Source organism: Populus trichocarpa, chromosome 10, assembly GCF_000002775.5.
Source record: "Populus trichocarpa isolate Nisqually-1 chromosome 10, P.trichocarpa_v4.1, whole genome shotgun sequence".
Taxonomy (NCBI): Eukaryota; Viridiplantae; Streptophyta; class Magnoliopsida; order Malpighiales; family Salicaceae; genus Populus; species Populus trichocarpa.
Window position 1 is genome coordinate 13899175 of NC_037294.2, and position 20007 is coordinate 13919181.

Consider the following 20007-nt stretch of genomic DNA (forward strand, 5'->3'; position numbering starts at 1 on the left):
CACAAGCTAATTTACCGGTCAACCAAAATGCTTTTGAACATGTCAAGTAGACGGAGTTACACTAAGAAAACTTCCACATAATTTAATAATAAATTCAAGATAAATAAAAAAGTTGAACCAGGATGTTTTAATATTGACTCGTTAAATCAGGTTTAATAAAAAATCAAATAACTCTTCTTGGTTGCATATTTTTTACTACATCCACAAAAGTTTTAATGTAGTGCAAATTAGAAACTAAAAGATCTTTGATTGTTGTTGTTTTTTTCTTGACAGGTAACTCTGAATTTTCTCTAAGCTTTGGTTGTGATAATGTTAAAAACATATTTGATAGTTTTCATGGCATTATTTATTTTTGTATTTAAAATTGTGTATATGTGTGTTTTAAAAGTGTTTTATGACTTGAAAAAGAATTGAACATGTTAAGAAATATATATATAAAAATATTTTAATATATTTAAAAGAAAAACATTTTTAATAAGTATTAAATATCACAATAGTAAACACACACTTAATCATTAATGAACTAGAAGCAGGGGCAAAATTAGGACTTTAAACATGAAGGGTGCCAAAATGAAATATATTACGATACATTTAAAATTAAATAAACCAGCGATGGCTATGGTACATAACCTCACTTCAAGTTGTAAGAAGGCCCAGACGATGAAGGGCACAGAGTTTTTTAAGCTGGTCAACTTGCGCTGCTTTCCTGACAATGAACGCTTCCTTTGGGCAACACCGACTTGTAGTCTTATACTGCATTATATTCAACAGTCTAAGATTTCTAATCAGATATGAACAAGCCTCCTGCTACAAAAATTGTCAGAGGCAGAAAATCTGCAAAAATCAAGTCAAACTCACCCTCTTATAACTCCCGCTACATCGATTCCCTCTTCACCCTCCTCCCCCATAATTTATTCACCATCGTTCCTCTTCCTCCCTTTCTCTCTCTCCTCCACAAAATCAAAGATCCATAAAAATGAACCTTAACTTCTTTTTAACACCTTTTTCTCCAATAATAAATCTCTTTATTGTCACTTTCTTTCTCCTGGCAAAGAAAGCCTCATGTACAGACCCTTATTTCGTAGCTTGCAACCCCAAAAACTGTAGCGATGGTCAAAGCATAAGCTTCCCATTTCATATCCAAGGCATGCAACCCGACTTTTGTGGCTACCCTGGATTCACTATCTCTTGCAACGACAAAGGCAAGCCAGTCTTTAATCTGTCCAATAGTGAGTATATCATCCACGAAATCTACTACCAAAACCAGTCTCTTCGTGTCTCAAATGCAGCTGTTTTTGGCAAAAGCCCCTCCTGTACTCCTCAAATACAAAACATATCTCTAGATGATGGCAGGTTTCATCGATCTTCTAACAGTAAAGGCCTCTTCTTGCTTTACAATTGCAACTCAACGCTGCTATCAAATAACAGTGAGCTTTTAAATTACAAGGTTGATTGTCCTGGCCGGGAGAATGAAACTGTTTGGACTCTAGCAATGCTCGAAGATGATCCTCTACTGGGTTCTACTTTAGACAAATGTGGAACTCGAGTTTTGGCACCTGTGGATGTGTATAGAGGTGAGAATGTTGGGGCTGAAAGGATGTTAGAAAGAGGGTTTGTGTTGAATTGGACAGCAAGTAATTGTAGCATTTGTGAAGACAGTGGTGGCAAGTGTGGATTTGACAACGCCGCGTACCATTTCAAATGTTTCTGCCCTGTCAGACCTCATTCTCGGCGGTGTTATTCCGGTGAGTCATTTTATTATTAATTTTTTTCCTGTCTTGAAATTTTATCTCTTTCTTGAGAGTGATGGATAGTATATGGTATAGGCCCATTGCCCACTTGTGTGTTTTGGCTAAGATAAGTGCCAGTTGTGTGTCGTGCTGGGATCGTTATGTCCACGCAACCATGGTCAAAACATCTCTCTTCTTTCCACTGTCTAGATGAGGTTCATGTTTGCTAGGCTAGCGAATTCTTTGATGAACAGTGACAGATACCAATACCACACATACACCAAGAACGACGTGTCTGTAGGTAGGGGCTGTTTAGGCAAAAAGGGACCCGTTTAAGGGATCGGACAGGTGGACTTGGCTGGATAAATCTAATTCTCTAACATTAGCCAGTCATTAGGATTAGGGATAAATCTAATTCTCTAGAATTAACAAGAATCGCTATGATTATTGATCGTTCAAGGGTTCATGCAGTCTCCTCTTGATTTTTATCTTACATTGGTTTCTCAATGATTTTTTTCCTAGCGGGATCCTTGAACGTACTCGATATTCCCTCTTGGGGACCTTCTATCACCCTAACTCACGCTGTCCATTTTTTTTCTTTTTCTTTTTTCATTTTTAACAGCCATTCAGTATAGAACTAGCTGAACAAAATCATTGGTTTAGTGCCAGAAAAAACAAAACATATATTTCATTTTTCTTTCAAGCCACCTTCATTTTTAACTAGTCATCTTCTCCATTTCTTTTTTTAAAAAAGAAGCTTTGGTTTTCTGGTCTGATTTGTTTGATTTTAACATCAAACGACCATTTTAATCTACACAAATACAAAAATGGATTTGGAAACAAATTTATCTGAAAAAAAAAGGATTCAATAACAAATTTGACATTGCTAGTAACGGTGTTGGATGGGAGAGCTCCATCGTTGAAACAAGTCAAGCTATCAAGCAAGAATTCTAAATTACATACAATTAAAGGACAAAAACACAGGTTACAAAGTGATCAATATCTTGTTAGATTAAGTGGTAAAGATCGCCCAATATATTTACCTGAAAACACAGTCGAATCATTAGGTAAAACCCCATTTTGAATCTCAAAACACTTTCTAAGGCCCTCTAGAATTTTTTTTTTAAAAAACCTTCCTCCCTCTCCTGTCTTCTCTTTCCTCCCTCAATATTGAGGGACCTTGTTGTAAGGCAAATTAAGTTTAGGGATATTTTATACAAATTTTTAATTTCAAGAACTAAAATGTAAAAAAAAATAGATCATAGAGATTGAAACTTTCATTTTCATTCTATACTTTCATAAATTATACGTGCAAACAAAAAATTCAAACAAAGGATGTAAAATATTATTAAAGATATAAACAATACAATAAAAAATATAATTTATAAAAATATAAAGGAAAATAAAATTCAGATACAAATAAGAGTTTTGTAATTATTTCAATAAAAAATTGCACAAAATTTCCAAAAACAAATATTTGGCATAAAAACCATATTTAGTTTTAGCTTTATAATAATATAATATAATATAAAGTGCAGTCTGTCAATTTTTATGGTTGAAGCGTCAGGGATTCAAGTAAAGGGAATAGAATTATGGTTGGCGGTGGAATTTTATGCTGGAAAATAGACTTGGAAACATACGTCGCTGAAGTCTTCTTTTCCTTGCAATTTTTTTTTCTCTTTCATCAAGTCTTTTCTCCCAAATTACTAAAGTCAATCTGCGTGTTTAATAGGAAATGGTTTCTTTTTTTTCAAGAATTAAGGAGTCGATTGTTTCTAAGTGATGATCAATAGAACAGGCAGGGCAGCTGGAACTTTCACATGAACTTCCTTGCTCTTCTTTCAATCCATTTCACAAGTCTTCCATGTCAAATTTCCAAGTAAACTGACGGGCTTAGTAAGTACACAACAAGATATATTGCAGATCACAATAATTAAGAGACTTTGAGGCCTTATTTCAGTCAGAGAACTTGATCCTCTTGTCGGTGTTTCCATTCCTATTTTTGTTTCTTAAAATTGGGAGCTCGGGGATGGCTCCCGTCCCTTTGCTGGTTTTCTTTGCCCTCTTTCACCCTTCGTTTCTTTACGCTTCCAAAGAAGATGACTTGGCCTTCAAGAAGTGTCTGCCTTTCAATTGTGGAAAGCTCGGAGATATCGGTTCCCATTTACCAAAAACACAAGTCCTGATATATGCTTGGTAAATTAATTCAGATTAACATAAAAAAAACTAACATAAAAAAGAAGGAGGCTGAAATTCTTATTAATCTATTTATTATAAAATGCTTAAGTTAACCTAAATATAAAGAAATTATATATAGGTTAAACTTAAAATATTATTCTACCTTTAATAATTAAAACAAAAGTAAATGTATTATTTAACATCTCCTATCAGACTCATAATGCGACAACTACAAGCATCGAGAGTTTGCCAATTAGAAAATAAAAGCGAGAGAAATGGAATGCGATTTGGTAAAGAAATCTGCAATCTGCAAGGAAGAAGGAACAAAAGGCAAAGTAATGGTATCATGCTTGAGATGATGACGAGTAAGATAACAATCAAAATCTCAATGTGCTTAGTTCACTAATGAAAAACCGAGTTGTGAGCAATCTAAATAGAATTCTGGTTGTCACAATACATATGAGTAGGATGAGAAAGAGAAACTTCCATATCAGCAAGTAACCAACGTAACCAAACAATCTTCTTAGTAGTAGATGCTATAACACGATATTCTGCTTTGGTTAATGATTGAGAAACAATATATTGTTTCTTGCTCTTTCAAGAAATAAGAGAATCACCTAGAAAGATACAGAAATTGATAACAAACTTGCGATTTGTGAGATCACTACCATGATCAGCATCAGAGTATGCACGCAGCTCCAATGAAGAGGTGGATGGAAGTAAAAGACTCTGAAAGACTGTACGCTGAAGATATCGTAAAATACGAAGAACCGACACCTGCTAAGGGCATAAGAGTGCCATCAACAATCATAATAAGAATGGAGGGCGAAGGGGACATACAGGTAAAAGATGAATATGGAGATATATGATGTGAAGCAACAAAATCTAAGACCCATTTAGAATATGACATACCTAAGAAACTATGAGGCAACTGGCCCATGGAAGAAGAAGCGAACATTGTTTGTGGCTGTAAGGATAGAAACTTCTGAAATTGCTTAGCTAGAGTACTAGGTTCGGTGACAGAGCCTCATGAAGTTACTGCTGCAATATTCTGGTGTGGTGGTTTATAACCCTGAGGTGGTCTATGAGCATTAGACTGTGACTGACTGTCATTCTTCCAAGCTTGATTTTGTTGTCTTAACTTGGGACACTGAGCCTTCCAATGACCTTTCTGCTTACAGAAATTGCACTCATCGAAGCCAACTTTTGTGTAAGGCTTATTCTGATGATTAGATAATGGCTTAGAGAGTACTACTAGTATAGAAGGATTCGAAGCAGAAATAATTTTCTTTTCAGAATAAGATTGAAGATGTATTTTTTCAGCCAATAACTCAATAACAATAGAGTCAACAGAAGACAGTGGAGAACGATGCAGAATTGAACCTCTAAGTCCTTCAAAATCACTACGAAGTGTTGTTAAAAACTGTACCAATCATTGCTGCTCTCTATGCTCAATATAGGCACCACATGCCTTTAATTCTGTCGATTCTATAAAAGACAATTGATCTCAGAATAAAACTTTTGAATACTCATATTCTTTTGATGAAGAGCTCGTATGTCATTCTCCAACTGATACTGCTTTGCAAAATTTGATTGCGTGAATAACCTTTGCAGATGATCCCAAGTCTCCTTTGTTGTGTTATACTTCGCCAACTGTGTACCTATAGAATGCTCAACAGAGTTTTGATCCAAGTAATAATTTTTGCATTGTTTGCTTCCCATATATCTATCAAAACAACATCCCCCTCCTCGGTATTCTTGAGAATCATATAAGTTCCACTAACATATCTCCACATCTTCTTACCCTTAAGAAAATTTCTCATTACATAACTCCAGTACGAATAATTCTTTCCATCCAACCTCACACTCACAGACTGAAGCGAATCATTTCTTTCGATAGCCATACAAACAAAAAGAACCAGAACGCAAAAGTAATGAAAAACAAAGTACCAGATTGCAGAAACTGAACATATATCACCGAAACTAAACAAATATCTTCTTGAAATTATACGATTACTCCAAAACACAACACAAATTACAGAAATTGAACAAAAAAAATCAAATTGCAGAAGCAGAAAGAAAGATGAAATACCAGATTTTGTAGAAGCGGAAGATAAAATATCACTCTGAAAAAAAAATAACATAAAAAAACGAACATAAAATAGAAGAGGCTGGAATTCTTATTAATCTGTTTATTCTAAAGTGCTTGAGTTAATCTAAATACAAAGAGTTTGTATATGAGTTAAATTAAAAATATTATTCTATCCTTAATAAATAAAACAAAAATAAATTTATTATTACCAATGCGGTACCTATGTGGTGGATGGTTGTGAAGAAAAATCTCAAAGGATCCAACTAGTAAGGGGAGGAAAATGGTTTGAACTTGAAAGCATCTCTCAAGCCGATTCCATTTCAATTACCGATGAAGATTTACGGGGACATTTTCCAATTCATGCGATTCCTTCAACAATTTGAGTCTTCCAGCCGGTCTCCCATACTTCTCTATTCAAGAAATCCCCACCCAGACTTTATTCAAATGTGACCCCAATGTCTTTCTCCTTACCATCTTGAATTTAACTATATAGGATGCAAGAACTTCAGCATCTATTATACTCGCAACACTAGTCTACCTAGTCCTCCACCTACCTGTTCAATCTTCAGCTCCCAGTGAATAAAACTGAGAGTTATGGTGACATATTCAGGCTGTTAACAGCTACCTTCTCTATTGAAGTGTTAGTAACGCCTTTCTGTATCGTTGTTATGTTCAAAGAGGGGAATGTCAAATCATCGAAGGAAAGCCCGAATGCATCCATTCAATTGAAGGTATGTATGATATATGCATGGACACAACAAAAATAGGGAGAGATAAATACATGTAAGTTTTTTGTATTTGTATACTACGACCCAATATAGTCCTGAGGACCAGGGACGGAATCAAGGAGAGGCAAGCAGGGGCCCGGGCCCCTGCAAAGAAAAATTATGATGATTGATTCTGTAGGTTTTTTTGCTCTTAAGAATAGTGTAAGAAGATGTGATATTTAAATGGGTGAGCCTTCTAATAGTAAATCTATTTGTTGTTCATTGACTTTAAAATTATCTACGTATGGAAAGAAAAAATATAAAGTTATAAATAACTTTTTTAACTTAATGAATTTTACCCTTTTCTCTTGGAGCCCTAATAAAAAAATTAAAATACAAAAATATAAATATAAATAGCAAATAGAAAGATTGAAGTAGAGCGCTATCAATTAATTCTTTTTTCATTAAACAAATCAAGATAATTGAGCACCACTAACCTTAAATTTAAAATTTATTTTTGTCTCGTTTTAAGATGTTTTTTAAGAATTTGATGAGATTTTTTCATAATTCTATTACTTTTCCTTCTTTTTGTTCTTTTGCTCGGATTTGCTAGTTTTACTAAATTTGTTTTTGAATTCTTGTTATAGTGATGTTTTTTTTAATTAATTAGATATATTTTATTTGTTTGTCTTGATTATATTTTTTTTATATTTTGTTTTTAACAGAACCACTAAAATTACCAATTTTTTTCTCACGATGAAGATGAAATTAACTTTATCGCTTTGAGTCAATTTGGTATTGCTCAAAACCTTTTACCTTGTGTAAAGATCATTATAGTTTGTATTTTTTTTATAACTCATGTATAATAAATTAAAATATTATGTCTTGTTATATTAATTTTGGCCTCCCCTAATAAATAATCCTAGCTCCGCCCCTGCTGAGGACCTTAAGACATTTTACTAGACCTCCTATCCTTTATATCTGGTATTCCACTCAACGATAACACCGAAGGCTTATCTGCGATTTCCATGTCAGATTTCCAAGTAAACTGACGGGCTTAGTAAGTACACAACAAGATATATTGCAGATCACAATAATTAAGAGACTTTGAGGCCTTATTTCAGTCAGAGAACTTGATCCTCTTGTCGGTGTTTCCATTCCTATTTTTGTTTCTTAAAATTGGGAGCTTGGGGATGGCTCCCGTCCCTTTGCTGGTTTTCTTTGCCCTCTTTCACCCTTCGTTTCTTTACGCTTCCAAAGAAGATGACTTGGCCTTCAAGAAGTGTCTGCCTTTCAATTATGGAAAGCTCGGAGATATCGGGTTCCCATTTACCAAAAACACAAGTCCTGATATATGCTTGTTAAATTAATTCAGATTAACATAAAAAAACTAACATAAAAAAGAAGGAGGCTGAAATTCTTATTAATCTATTTATTATAAAATGCTTAAGTTAACCTAAATATAAAGAAATTATATATAGGTTAAATTTAAAATATTATTCTACCTTTAATAATTAAAACAAAAGTAAATGTATTATTTAACATCTCCCATCAGACTCACGATGCGACAACTACAAGCATCGAGAGTTTGCCAATTAGAAAATAAAAGCGAGAGAAATGGAATGCGATTTGGTAAAAATATCTGCAATCTGCAAGGAAGAGGGAACAAAAGGCAAAGTAATGGTGTCATGCTTGAGATGATGACGAGTAAGATAACAATCAATCTCAATGTGCTTAGTTCACTAATGAAAAACCGAGTTGTGAGCAATTTAAAGTGAACTCTGGTTGTCACAATACATATGAGTAGGATGAGAAAGAGAAACTCCCTTATCAGCAAGTAACCAACGTAACCAAACAATCTTCTTAGTAGTAGATGCTATAACACGATATTCTGCTTCGGTTAAGGATTGAGAAACAATAGATTGTTTCTTGCTCTTTCAAGAAATAAGAGAATCACCTAGAAAGATATAGAAATTGGTAACAAACTTATGATTTGTGAGATCACTACCATGATCAGCATCAGAGTATGCACGCAGCTCCAAGGAAGAGGTGGATGAAAGTAAAAGACTCTGAAAGACTATATGCCAAAGATATCGTAAAATATGAAAAACCGACACCTGCTAAGGGCATGAGTGCCATCAGCAGTCATAATAGGAATGGAGGGCGAAAGGGGACATAAGGTAAAAGATGAATATGGAGATATATGATGTGAAGCAACAAAATCTAAGACCTATTTAGAATATGACATACCTAAGGAACTATGAGGCAACTGGCCCATGAAAGAAGAAGCGAACATTGTTTATGGCTGTAAGGATATAAACTTCTGAAATTGCTCAGCTAGAGTACTAGGTTCGGTGATAGAGCCTCATGAAGTTACTGCTGCAATATTGTGGTGTGGTGGTTTATAACCCTGAGGTGGTCTATGAGCATTAGACTGTGACTGACTGTCATTCTTCCAAGCTTGATTTTGTTGTCTCAACTTGGGACACTGAGCCTTCCAATGACATTTCTGCTTACAGAAATTGCACTCATCGAAGCCAACTTTTGTGTAAGGCTATTCTGATGATTAGATAATGGCTTAGAGAGTACTACTAGTACAAAAGGATTCAAAGCAGAAAGAAATTTCTTTTCAGAATAAGACTGAAGATGTATTTTTTCAGCCAATAACTCAATAACAATAGAGTCAACAGAAGAAAGTGGAGAACGATGTAGAATTGAACTTCTAAGTCCTTCAAAATCACTACGAAGTGTTGTTAAAAACTGTACGAATCATTGCTGCTCTCTACGCTCAATATAGGCACCACATGCCTTTAATTCTGTTGATTCTGTAAAAGCCAATTGATCTCAGAATAAAACTTTTGAATACTCATATTCTTTTGATGAAGAGCTCGTATGTCATTCTCCAACTGATACTGCTTTGCAAAATTTGATTGCGTGAATAACCTTTGCAGATGATCCCAAATCTCCTTTGTTGTGTTATACTTCGCCAACTGTGTACCTATAGAATGCTCAACAGAGTTGTTGATCCAAGTAATAATTTTTGCATTGTTTGCTTCCCATATATCTATCAAAACAACATCCCCCTCCTCGGTATTCTTGAGAAACACATAAGTTCCACTAACATATCTCCACATCTTCTTACCCTTAAGAAAATTTCTCATTACATAACTCCAGCACGAATAATTCTTTCCATTCAACCTCACACTCACAGACTGAAGCGAATCATTTCTTTCGATAGCCATACAAACAAAAAGAATCAGAACGCAAAAGTAATGAAAAACAAAGCACCAGATTGCAGAAACTGAACAGATATCACCGAAACTAAACAAATATCTTCTTGAAATTATACGATTACTCCAAAACACAACACAAATTACAGAAATTGAACAAAAAAAATCAAATTACAGAAGCAGAAAGAAAGATGAAATTAATACCAGATTTTGTAGAAGCGGAAGATAAAATATCACTCTGAAAAAAAAAATAACATAAAAAAACGAACATAAAATAGAAGAGGCTGGAATTCTTATTAATCTGTTTATTCTAAAGTGCTTGAGTTAATTTAAATACAAAGAGTTTGTATATAAGTTCAATTAAAAATATTATTCTACCCTTAATAAATAAAACAAAAATAAATTTATTATTACCAATGCGGTATCTATGTGGTGGATGGTTGTGAAGAAAAATCTCAAAGGATCCAACTAGTAAGGGGAGGAAAATGGTTTGAACTTGAAAGCATCTCTCAAGCCGATTCCATTTCAATTACCGATGAAGATTTAAGGGGACATTTTCCAATTCATGCGATTCCTTCAACAATTTGAGTCTTCCAGCCGGTCTCCCATACTTCTCTATTCAAGAAATCCCCACCCAGACTTTATTCAAATGTGACCCCAGTGTCATTTTTCCTCACCATCTTGAATTTAACTATATAGGATGCAAGAACTTCAGCATCTATTATACTCGCAACACCAGTCTACCTAGTCCTCCACCTACCTGTTCAATCTTCAGCTCCCAGTGAATAAAACCGAGAGTTATGGTGACATATTCAGGCTGTTAACAACTACCTTCTCTATTGAAGTGTTAGTAACACCTTTCTATTATCGTTGTTATGTGCAAAGAGGGGAATGTCAAATCATCGAAGGAAAGCCCGAATGCATCCATTCAATTGAAGGTATGTATGATATGCATGGACACAGAAAAAATAGGGAGAGATAAATACATGTAAGTTTTTTGTATTTGTATACTACGACCCAATATAGTCCTGAGGACCTTAAGACATTTTACTAGACCTCCTATCCTTTATATCTGGTATTCCACTCAATTCCTGTCTTCTATGCAATTGATTTTAGCTAACTGGGTTTGGTTTACAATTATGGGTCGTGCGAATAGAATTTAGCTTGCCACAAAATCCCATATTACTCATAAGCAGGTCCTCCTTGCTCTTAAATATTTTTTTTTGCTGATTTTTGTGCATGTTAAATATTGGAGAATTCGATTTGGCAAAGCATGCATAAATTCGTTGTTTTAATTTTAGGTTTTTGCACTAATGCCATATTTCCTTTTCTTGCTTGTGTTGCAGAGGGCAAGAAATTGAGATTGAAGCTTGGGCTCGGACTCGGACTAGGTAATTTACCTCCTCGAAATGTCTAGCAACACATTTCCATAGATGGCGTGATTTACTAAACTTTCCTTCACTACTAGAGGAAGAAACATTCTTCAAAAATAGTTTAAATGACTCATTCTTAGACTGCATTATTTTCCTCAACTCCTTTTTTCACTGCAGCTGTCGGCATTGGAGTTCTAATAATTACAATCTGCTGCGTCATCATCAGAAAGTACTCATCCATTCACTTCCTTTCCTGTTGGAGAAAAACCAGAGGAAGTCAAAGTATAGAAGTTTTTCTGAGGAACTATGGAACCTTGGCACCAGAAAGATACAGTTATTCAGAACTTAAGAAAATGACCAAAAACTTCAAAGAGAAACTAGGCCAAGGAGGCTTTGGAAGTGTTTTCAAAGGCAATTTACTTGATGGTCGTCTTGTTGCTGTTAAAGTCCTGAAGAAATCAAAGAGTAATGGAGAAGAATTTGTAAATGAAGTTTCAAGCATCGGCAGGACTTCCCACGTCAACATTGTTACTCTTCTGGGGTTCTGTTTTGAGGGTCCTAAACGAGCTTTAATCTATGAGTTCATGTCTAATGGGTCACTTGACAAGCACATATATGAAGAAAATCTCTCGAAGGCACATCCCAAATTGGGGTGGGAAACATTATACCAAATTGCAGTTGGCATTGCTCGAGGATTAGAATACTTGCACAGAGGTTGCAACACAAGGATTTTACATTTTGACATAAAGCCTCATAATATTCTTCTAGATGAAAACTTCTGTCCTAAAATTTCTGATTTCGGCCTGGCTAAAATATGCCCCAGTAAAGAGAGTATCGTATCGATGTTGGGTGCAAGAGGAACTGCTGGATACATTGCCCCCGAAGTATTTTGTAGAAATTTTGGAGGGGTCTCTCACAAATCTGATGTTTATAGCTATGGGATGCTAGTGTTAGAAATGATTGGAGGGAGAAAAAACTTTCGCGTCGGAGTTGATAATACCAGTGAGATCTATTTTCCACATTGGATATACAGACGTCTTGAAATAGGCGAAGAACTTCAACTTCGAGGGGCTGGCAATGAAGTGGAGGAACAAAATGCAAGAAAAATGATTTTGGCAAGCTTGTGGTGCATACAAACCGACCCCTCAAATCGCCCACCAATGTCTAGAGTGGTAGACATGTTGCAAGGAAGCCTTGAGTCCTTGCCAATCCCGCCGAAACCATACTTGTCTTCCCCTCCAAGATCTCCTCACGGATCAAATTCAAATTCTTAAACAACCACTATCATAATTCATGACCTTTAAGTTCCAAATACTCATCGCATCTTCCTTGCATGAGACCATGACGCATTGTACCAAAAATGTCTTGTAAAACTCTATGGCCTGAGCTAGTCCATATTGTGTATTTCTCTCAGAAGACTACATGTTGTTTGCACAATTAAGATGCAGAAAACTCGTTCTAACTCTTACCAATTAGCGTGTCGGTATGTTGGCGATTTGAATCCAAAATACAGACTTCAAACAGAATCTTCTAGCCTTACTCTCTACTCTCGAAATGGGAGGGCTAGAAGTGATCAGTTCAGTATATTTTTTACATCAGCAAGACCGACAGCTGTTCCCACCTTAAAATTATTAAGCGTCTTTGATAATGTGATAATGTGATGATGAATATTGTTGAAAGTATTTTTAATTTATAAATTTATTAAAATAATATTGTTTTATATTTTAAAAATTATTTTTGATATCAACACATCAAAACGATGTATTATTGTCAACTATTAGCAATCATACATATACATAGATAGACGTTTATCTTGTTTTCTTTCCAGCAATTGAGTGACTGAGCCAGTCCAGCATTTCTAATTAAGCATCTTAATAACTGTAAAACTATTATCAGCACCTTCATTTCAAGATTAAACCATAGTCTCAGCAATTAATATTTCTGTTTTGTGTACTCGGCCAATCCTTATGGGCTATCAACATTCACCATCTCATATAAATCCTCCATGCCACTTGTTCATCCAATTCCGATGGCCTTCCACAATTTCGCAATCTAAAATAGTTGCACGCTTGCACTGCATGAGTGGTCATGTGGACGAAGAATGGAAATACCATCCTTGAAATTCCAAGAAATTTATCCCTGTATTCTTTAACAATCACAAATGTGAAAGTGGCAAGCATAATGTATGACAAGAAAATTCCTGGACAGAAAAATCCACCAAGTTGTCTTTTTGTTAGCTGAATGCATGCTTGATCTGCCAAATTAACTCGTTCCTTGCTATAATGCTCCAATAAAAAGATTTGGGAAATTACTAGAAGAAAATCAGCAGTTCTCAGACCACAATGCGCGGACATGCAGTACTGTATTTTTTTTAAAATGCAAAAATTCCTCAAAGCATTTAATTTTTGTGTGGGAGGCATCTCCATCCTTTCTTCAGTCTTTTTCACCGAGTCTTGCCTGTCAAATTATCCACTCAATAATAGCGTGTTGCATGGATGAAGAACTGCATGTGTTGCGAGAGTGGGGCCAAAGAGACCTCACTTCAGGCAAGAAAACTAACTGCTAATTGCTGTGTCGCCCTTCTTTTATTGGGAATTTTGAGATTCGAACAATCCTGCAACTTGCTGCTTCAATCAAGGACAAAATTAAGAAACTCCATGTATTATGTACTGGATAGATGACCCACGCTCTACTAACGGGTCAATCTAAATTGTTTTCAATATAAAAACATATATTAAGACAATGTAAGTGTTTCTAAAAGAAATACAAGCCTCGTGTCATTATCTCGACTGTATTTAGTAAGTTCAACTAATTTAAATAACATAAATAAAAAAATGCAACAACAATATATAAAATAAAATAAAATAATTTGACAAAAAAATATTCAGATGACACAAATGTTTTTAAATAATCAATAAACATTTGAGGCTATTATTATTTATTTGACTAGATTCATAAAGTTCAGTTAATTTAATAATATAATTAAAAATATATCAACAAAAAATAAAACAAAAAATTTAGCAATAATTAGGTATAAAAATGAACTACCAATATAACAGTCACGAATATAAAAAATAAAAGCCTATTAGAGACTCATTGTCTCTCTGTCATTATTAGCATCATATATTCACATTTCATCTATAAATTGTACAATTATTAGCATATATATTTCGGCTTGATCCTTGAATCATTAGCAGATATTCAGCATTCATTAGCTGAGATATAAGATTGTGTTCCCTTCCTCGTGTACTGTAACAATGTAGAATAATATAACAGAACAGAACAATTCCCTTGGTGTTAATAACAAAAAAAAAAAAAAAAACTATAATGAAAATACAAAAAAGCCACTAGGTGTTAGTTAATGTTTTTTTTATGTAGAAAGGTATGTTAATCATTTTATTACGCTTAATAAAAATAAAAATATAAATAAACCCCTAAAGATGCAGGCGTTTATAACATACTTCGCTTATCTAATTTATAACATAAAAATATAAAATCATTTTGAGAAGGATGCATTATTGCATTGTTACCACAGGGCTCTTATCTAATTTAGCGAAACCCTATACTTCGCTTTCTTGTTATTACACATGCAGGCGTTTATAACAAGCTGTAAAGAATGCCATAGTTGTTTTCTGGAATATATTTTTTGAAAAATTACTTTTTAATTTTTTTTTGTATTTGTTTAACATTAGAAAAATTGATCAACAAAAAATACTTTCCAGTCAAAAAAAAATTTGGCTTGATTTCCAGAAAAGTGTTTTCTTAAAAAAATTAGACGGAAAACACTTTCTGGAAGTTGTGAAAAATTTAGAAATGTCATATTATTTGTTGATTATATCAAATTTGGTCCTCAAACTTTTGATTGCTATATATATATATATTTTGTTTTGCATATTTATTTTTCAATTTTATCTTTTAAAATTTAAATTTTATATTAACTTTGGTTCTCATTTTTATAATTGTTATTTTCTTTTTCCTTATCATTTTTTTATGAAACTTTTTATGTATCAAATTTGGTCCTTATTTTTTTGATTGTTACTTATTTTATTTGAAATAATTTATGAAATGTTAATTATTATTATTTTAATTTCTTCATCTTTTATTTTTTTTTATTTTTTAGATTTGATCTCTATTATTTTGATTATTATTTATTTTATTTGAGATAATTTATGAAATTATATTTTTTTTCAATTTCATTCTCATTCAACTTTTTAATTTATAAGATTTGTTCTTCATTATTTTAATAAACTTGAGAAAAATAAAACATTAATAAGTTATTTTCCAGCTCATTTTCCATGACATAACCAAACACTGGAAAGTGTTTTCCAACTTATTTTTTATTACACTACCAAATATAAAAAAATAATTCACTTTTCTTGAATTTATTATGTTGAAGTTTATTTATCAATAAAAAATTATTTTCCGTTTGGCGGAATTATCTGTTAATATTGCGTGGTATTTGGGAAGAAGACTTTGAAAAGTCAATAGGTCAACTTCTCTTTGATTTGCTAGCCAGTGGGAAGGAGTCTTTCAAAGACCAGGTGCAAATTTACTGGGCTGGTGCTATCACCTACCAAACAGACGATATCTAACATGTAAATTTCGCAGGGCTACCCCACCTGATGTCCATCTTAATTACTAGTCTTCCTACTCAAGTTTCCAAGTCAACTGACGTGTGTTGCCAGAAAAAGAATTGTATGTACTTTGAAGAGACACCAAGACATAGTTCTAGTAAGAGAAGTTGATCCTGTTGGTGTCTCCATTTTGTTTCTTAAAATTGGGAGCTCGGGGATGGCTCCCGTCCCCTTGCTAGTTTTCTTTGCCCTCTTTCACCCTTTGCTTATTTGCGCTTCCAGAGAAGATGGCTTGGCCTTCAAGAAGTGTCCGCCTTTCAATTGTGGAAAGCTCGGAGAAATCCGGTTCCCATTTACCAACAACACAAGTCCTGAGATATGCGGTCCCTATGTGGTGGATGGTTGTAACGATGATTCTCAAAGGATCCAACTAGTTAGGGGAGGAAAATGGTTTGAACTTCACACCATCTCTCAGGCTAATACCATTTCAATCACTGATGAAGAATTACGGGGACATTTGAATTCCAGTTCATGCGATTCCTTCAACAATTTGAGTCTTCCAGCCAGTCGCCCAAACTTATATATTCGAGAAATCTCCAACCTAACTTTATTCAAATGTGACCTCAGTGTCAATTTTCCTCACCGTCTTGAATTTAACTATACAGGATGCAAGAACTTCAGCATGTATTATAATCGCAACACCAGTCTACCTAGTCCTCCACCTACCTGTTCAATTCTTCAGCTCCCAGTGAATAAAGCCGAGAGTTATGGTGACATATTCAGGCTGTTAACAGCTACCTTCTCTATTGAAGTGTTCGTATCGCATCACTGTTGACGCATTGTACCAAAAATGTCTTGTAAAACTCTATGGCCTGAGCTAGTCAATATTGTGTATTTCTCTCAGAAGACTACATGTTGTTTGCGCAATTAAGATGCAGAAAATTCGTTCTAACTCTAACCAATTAGCGTGTCGGTATGCTGGCGATTTGAATCCTAAATACAGACTTCAAATAGAATCTTCTAGCCTTACTCTACTCTCGAAATGGGAGGGCTAGAATAAGTGATCAGTTAATTCTAATTTTTTCATCAGCAAGACCGACAGTTGTTTCCAACTAAAGTTACTGGAAAATGTGATAACTGTTATGTTAGGATATTGCCATTTAGTGGCAATACCCCACCACTAATTGTGGCTTAGTGGAAGCACCACTAGTGCCACAATTAGTGGCATGATTTCGGGACCCATTGTCCCCTTGATGTGCTGGAGAAGGCTGTTAAGAAATGCATATAAAGGAGGCTTATATTTGAGAGCAAGATTGAGAGAATTGTAGAGAGTGCAGAGAGTGTGTGAGAACGTGAAGAGAAGAAGAGAAAGAGGAGCTGCTGCCATGGGCAGCAGCCCTGCTGCCATATGCAGCAGGGTGTGTGAGCTGGGAGTTGAGTGATCCTCCTCCACGTATTTATTGTATCCTTTCTCTATCTCTAAATAATATGGACTCTCTCTTGTGGATGTAGGCGGTTTCGCCGAACCACGTAAAATATTGTGTCAGTGTGCTTTACCCTCCGATGAGCAACTATCAGTACACCCCCGGTCCGCGCATGGGGATGCCGGAATCCCCAACATGTTATTGTGTTTAAAGTGCTTTTTTGACAGTAACACTCGATCATATATATATATATATATATATATAGACACACACACACGTTTATCTTCTTTTCTTTCCAGCAATTGAGTGACCGAGAGCCAGTCCAGCATTTCTAATGAAGCATCTTAATAACTGTAAGACTATTATCAGCAGTCAGCACCTTCATTTAAAGATTGAACTATATAGTCTCAGCAATTAATATTTCTGTTTTGTGTACTCTGTCAATCCTTATGGGCTATCAACATTCACCATCTCATATAAATCCTCCATGACACGTGTTCATCCAATTCCGATGGCCTTCCACAACTTATCAATCTAAAATAGTTGCACGCTTGCACTGCATGAGTGGTCATGTGGACGAAGAATGACACGCCTGCAGCAAGATTAATAATGGAAATACCATCCTTGAAATTCCAAGAAATTTCTCCCTGTATTCTTTAACAATCACAAATGTGAAAGTGGCAAGCATAATGTATGACAAGAAAATTCCTGGACAGAAAAATCCACCAAGTTGTCTTTTTGTTGGCTGAATGTATGCTTGATCTGCCAAATTAACTCGTTCCTTGCTATAATGCTCCAATAAAAAGATTTGGGAAATTACTGGAAGAAAATCAGCAGTTCTCAGACCACAATGCGGACATGCAGTACTGTATTTTTTTCAAATGCAAATATTAATTCCTCAAAGCATTTAATTTTTGTGTGGTAGGCATCTCCATCCTTTCTTCAGTCTTTTTCACCAAGTCTTGCCTGTCAAATTATCCACTCAATAATAGCGTGTTGCATGGATGAAGAACTGCATGTGTTGCGAGAGTGGGGCCAAAGAGACCTCACTTCAGGCAAGAAAACTAACTGCTCATTGCTGTGTCGCCCTTCTTTTATTGGGAATTTTGAGATACGAACAATCATGCAGCTTGTTGCTTCAATCAAGGACAAAATTAAAAAGCCGCATGTAGAATGTACTGGATAGATGACCCACGCTATGCTAACGAGTCTACCTAAATGTTTTTCAATATAAAAAAAAATATTAAGACAATGGAAGTGTTTCAGAAAGAAATACAAGCCTCGTGTCATTATCTCAACTGTATTTAGTAAGTTCAACTAATTTAAATAACATGAATAAGAACATGCAACAACAATATATAAAATAAAATAAAATAAAATAAATTGACAAAAAAAAATATATTCAGATTACACGAATATTTTTAAATAATCAAGAAACATTTGAGACTATTATCATTGATTTGACTAGGTTCACCGAGTTCGGTTAATTTAATAATATAATTAAAATAATATCAACAATAAATAAAGCAAAAACATTTAGCAATAATTAGGTATAAAAATGAGCTATCAATATAATACTCATAAGTATAAGAAAAAAAAGTCTATTAGAAACTCGTTGTCTCTCTATTGTGGTCATCATTTTACCATAAAAAAGAATTCACCGAAACGGTTCTAATATCACTATAAAAGGCTAGATGACGACATCAAAAAAGGTTGCACGCGCTGTAACAGCAACGACCTAGAAACAAACCAAAAATAATATTATAAAGTGATCATATCATGCTTATATCTAATCAATTAATTTAATTTGATAAAAATATTTTTCTATAAGAAAGCTAAATTTAACAAAGAACAATAAATAAAAAGGCTCGAGATAACCCGAGTCATTTTCAAAACAAGTGAAAATTCATATAGAAAGCAAATAAAAAAAATAATGAAGTCTAATCTCCAATTAAATAAATATCAAGTGATAAACTAAAAAAACATAAGCTTAAAAAAAGGTTAAAAAAAAAAAGCAAACTCAGATGAATCTCTTATACCTGGACTAATTTCCTAAACTTGTAACCCATAAAATCTTAGATCTTAGCTTAATCAAGAAAATCAATTTTCAACAAATTTAATGTTGAAGAATAAAATAAAAAAAAATATCAATCTAAAAAATTTATCAAAGTAAAAAAAATCAATAAAAAGAATAAGGATCGTATCTTATAGGAAACAATTCGAGGATGAAATCATAAAAACTTAAAGGAGGATGCAATTAAAAAAAAATCACAATTCTATATATTATTTCAAATTAAATCAATAGGAATAAAAAATAGACCAAATCTAAATGAAATACAAATTTGAAGACTGCTTTGAAAATTTAAAGCGTCAGGCATGAATATTAAGTGGGAGAGAGAAAAAAAATGAAAAAAGATCATCGGTGTCAAACCAGAAGCTTGTTGGCTACACATGACGACCAAGAATGGAGGGGGCACCAAGACAATTTGAAAGCCGCCCCAAAAGCAATCGTTTTGCAATCGAACACCATTGCACGCACTGTCCAAATAACGCAGGAATAACCCACATACTAACGCGTGGAATGCCATGTCAACTATTTTTTTAATTAATACTTATATAGTTTAAATAACTAAATTACCCCTAAGCCAACCTGATTATAACATAAAAACACCATGATCAAAATACAAAAAAGCCACTAG

At 34.2% G+C, this 20007-nt stretch overlaps 1 protein-coding gene across 1 annotated transcript in view; it reads left to right on the plus strand.

Annotated features, from left to right (window-relative positions):
• The first annotated feature begins 644 nt into the window (after positions 1-644).
• LOC18109660 (LEAF RUST 10 DISEASE-RESISTANCE LOCUS RECEPTOR-LIKE PROTEIN KINASE-like 1.1) overlaps positions 645-20007 on the plus strand; it is a 32383-nt gene continuing 13020 nt past the window's right edge. The window contains exons 1-3 of the mRNA XM_052456571.1: positions 645-1745; positions 11284-11328; positions 11488-11623. Coding sequence (XP_052312531.1) covers positions 977-1745; positions 11284-11328; positions 11488-11623 — 950 coding nt within the window. The 5' untranslated portion in view covers positions 645-976. The remainder of the gene's footprint in view (positions 1746-11283; positions 11329-11487; positions 11624-20007) is intronic.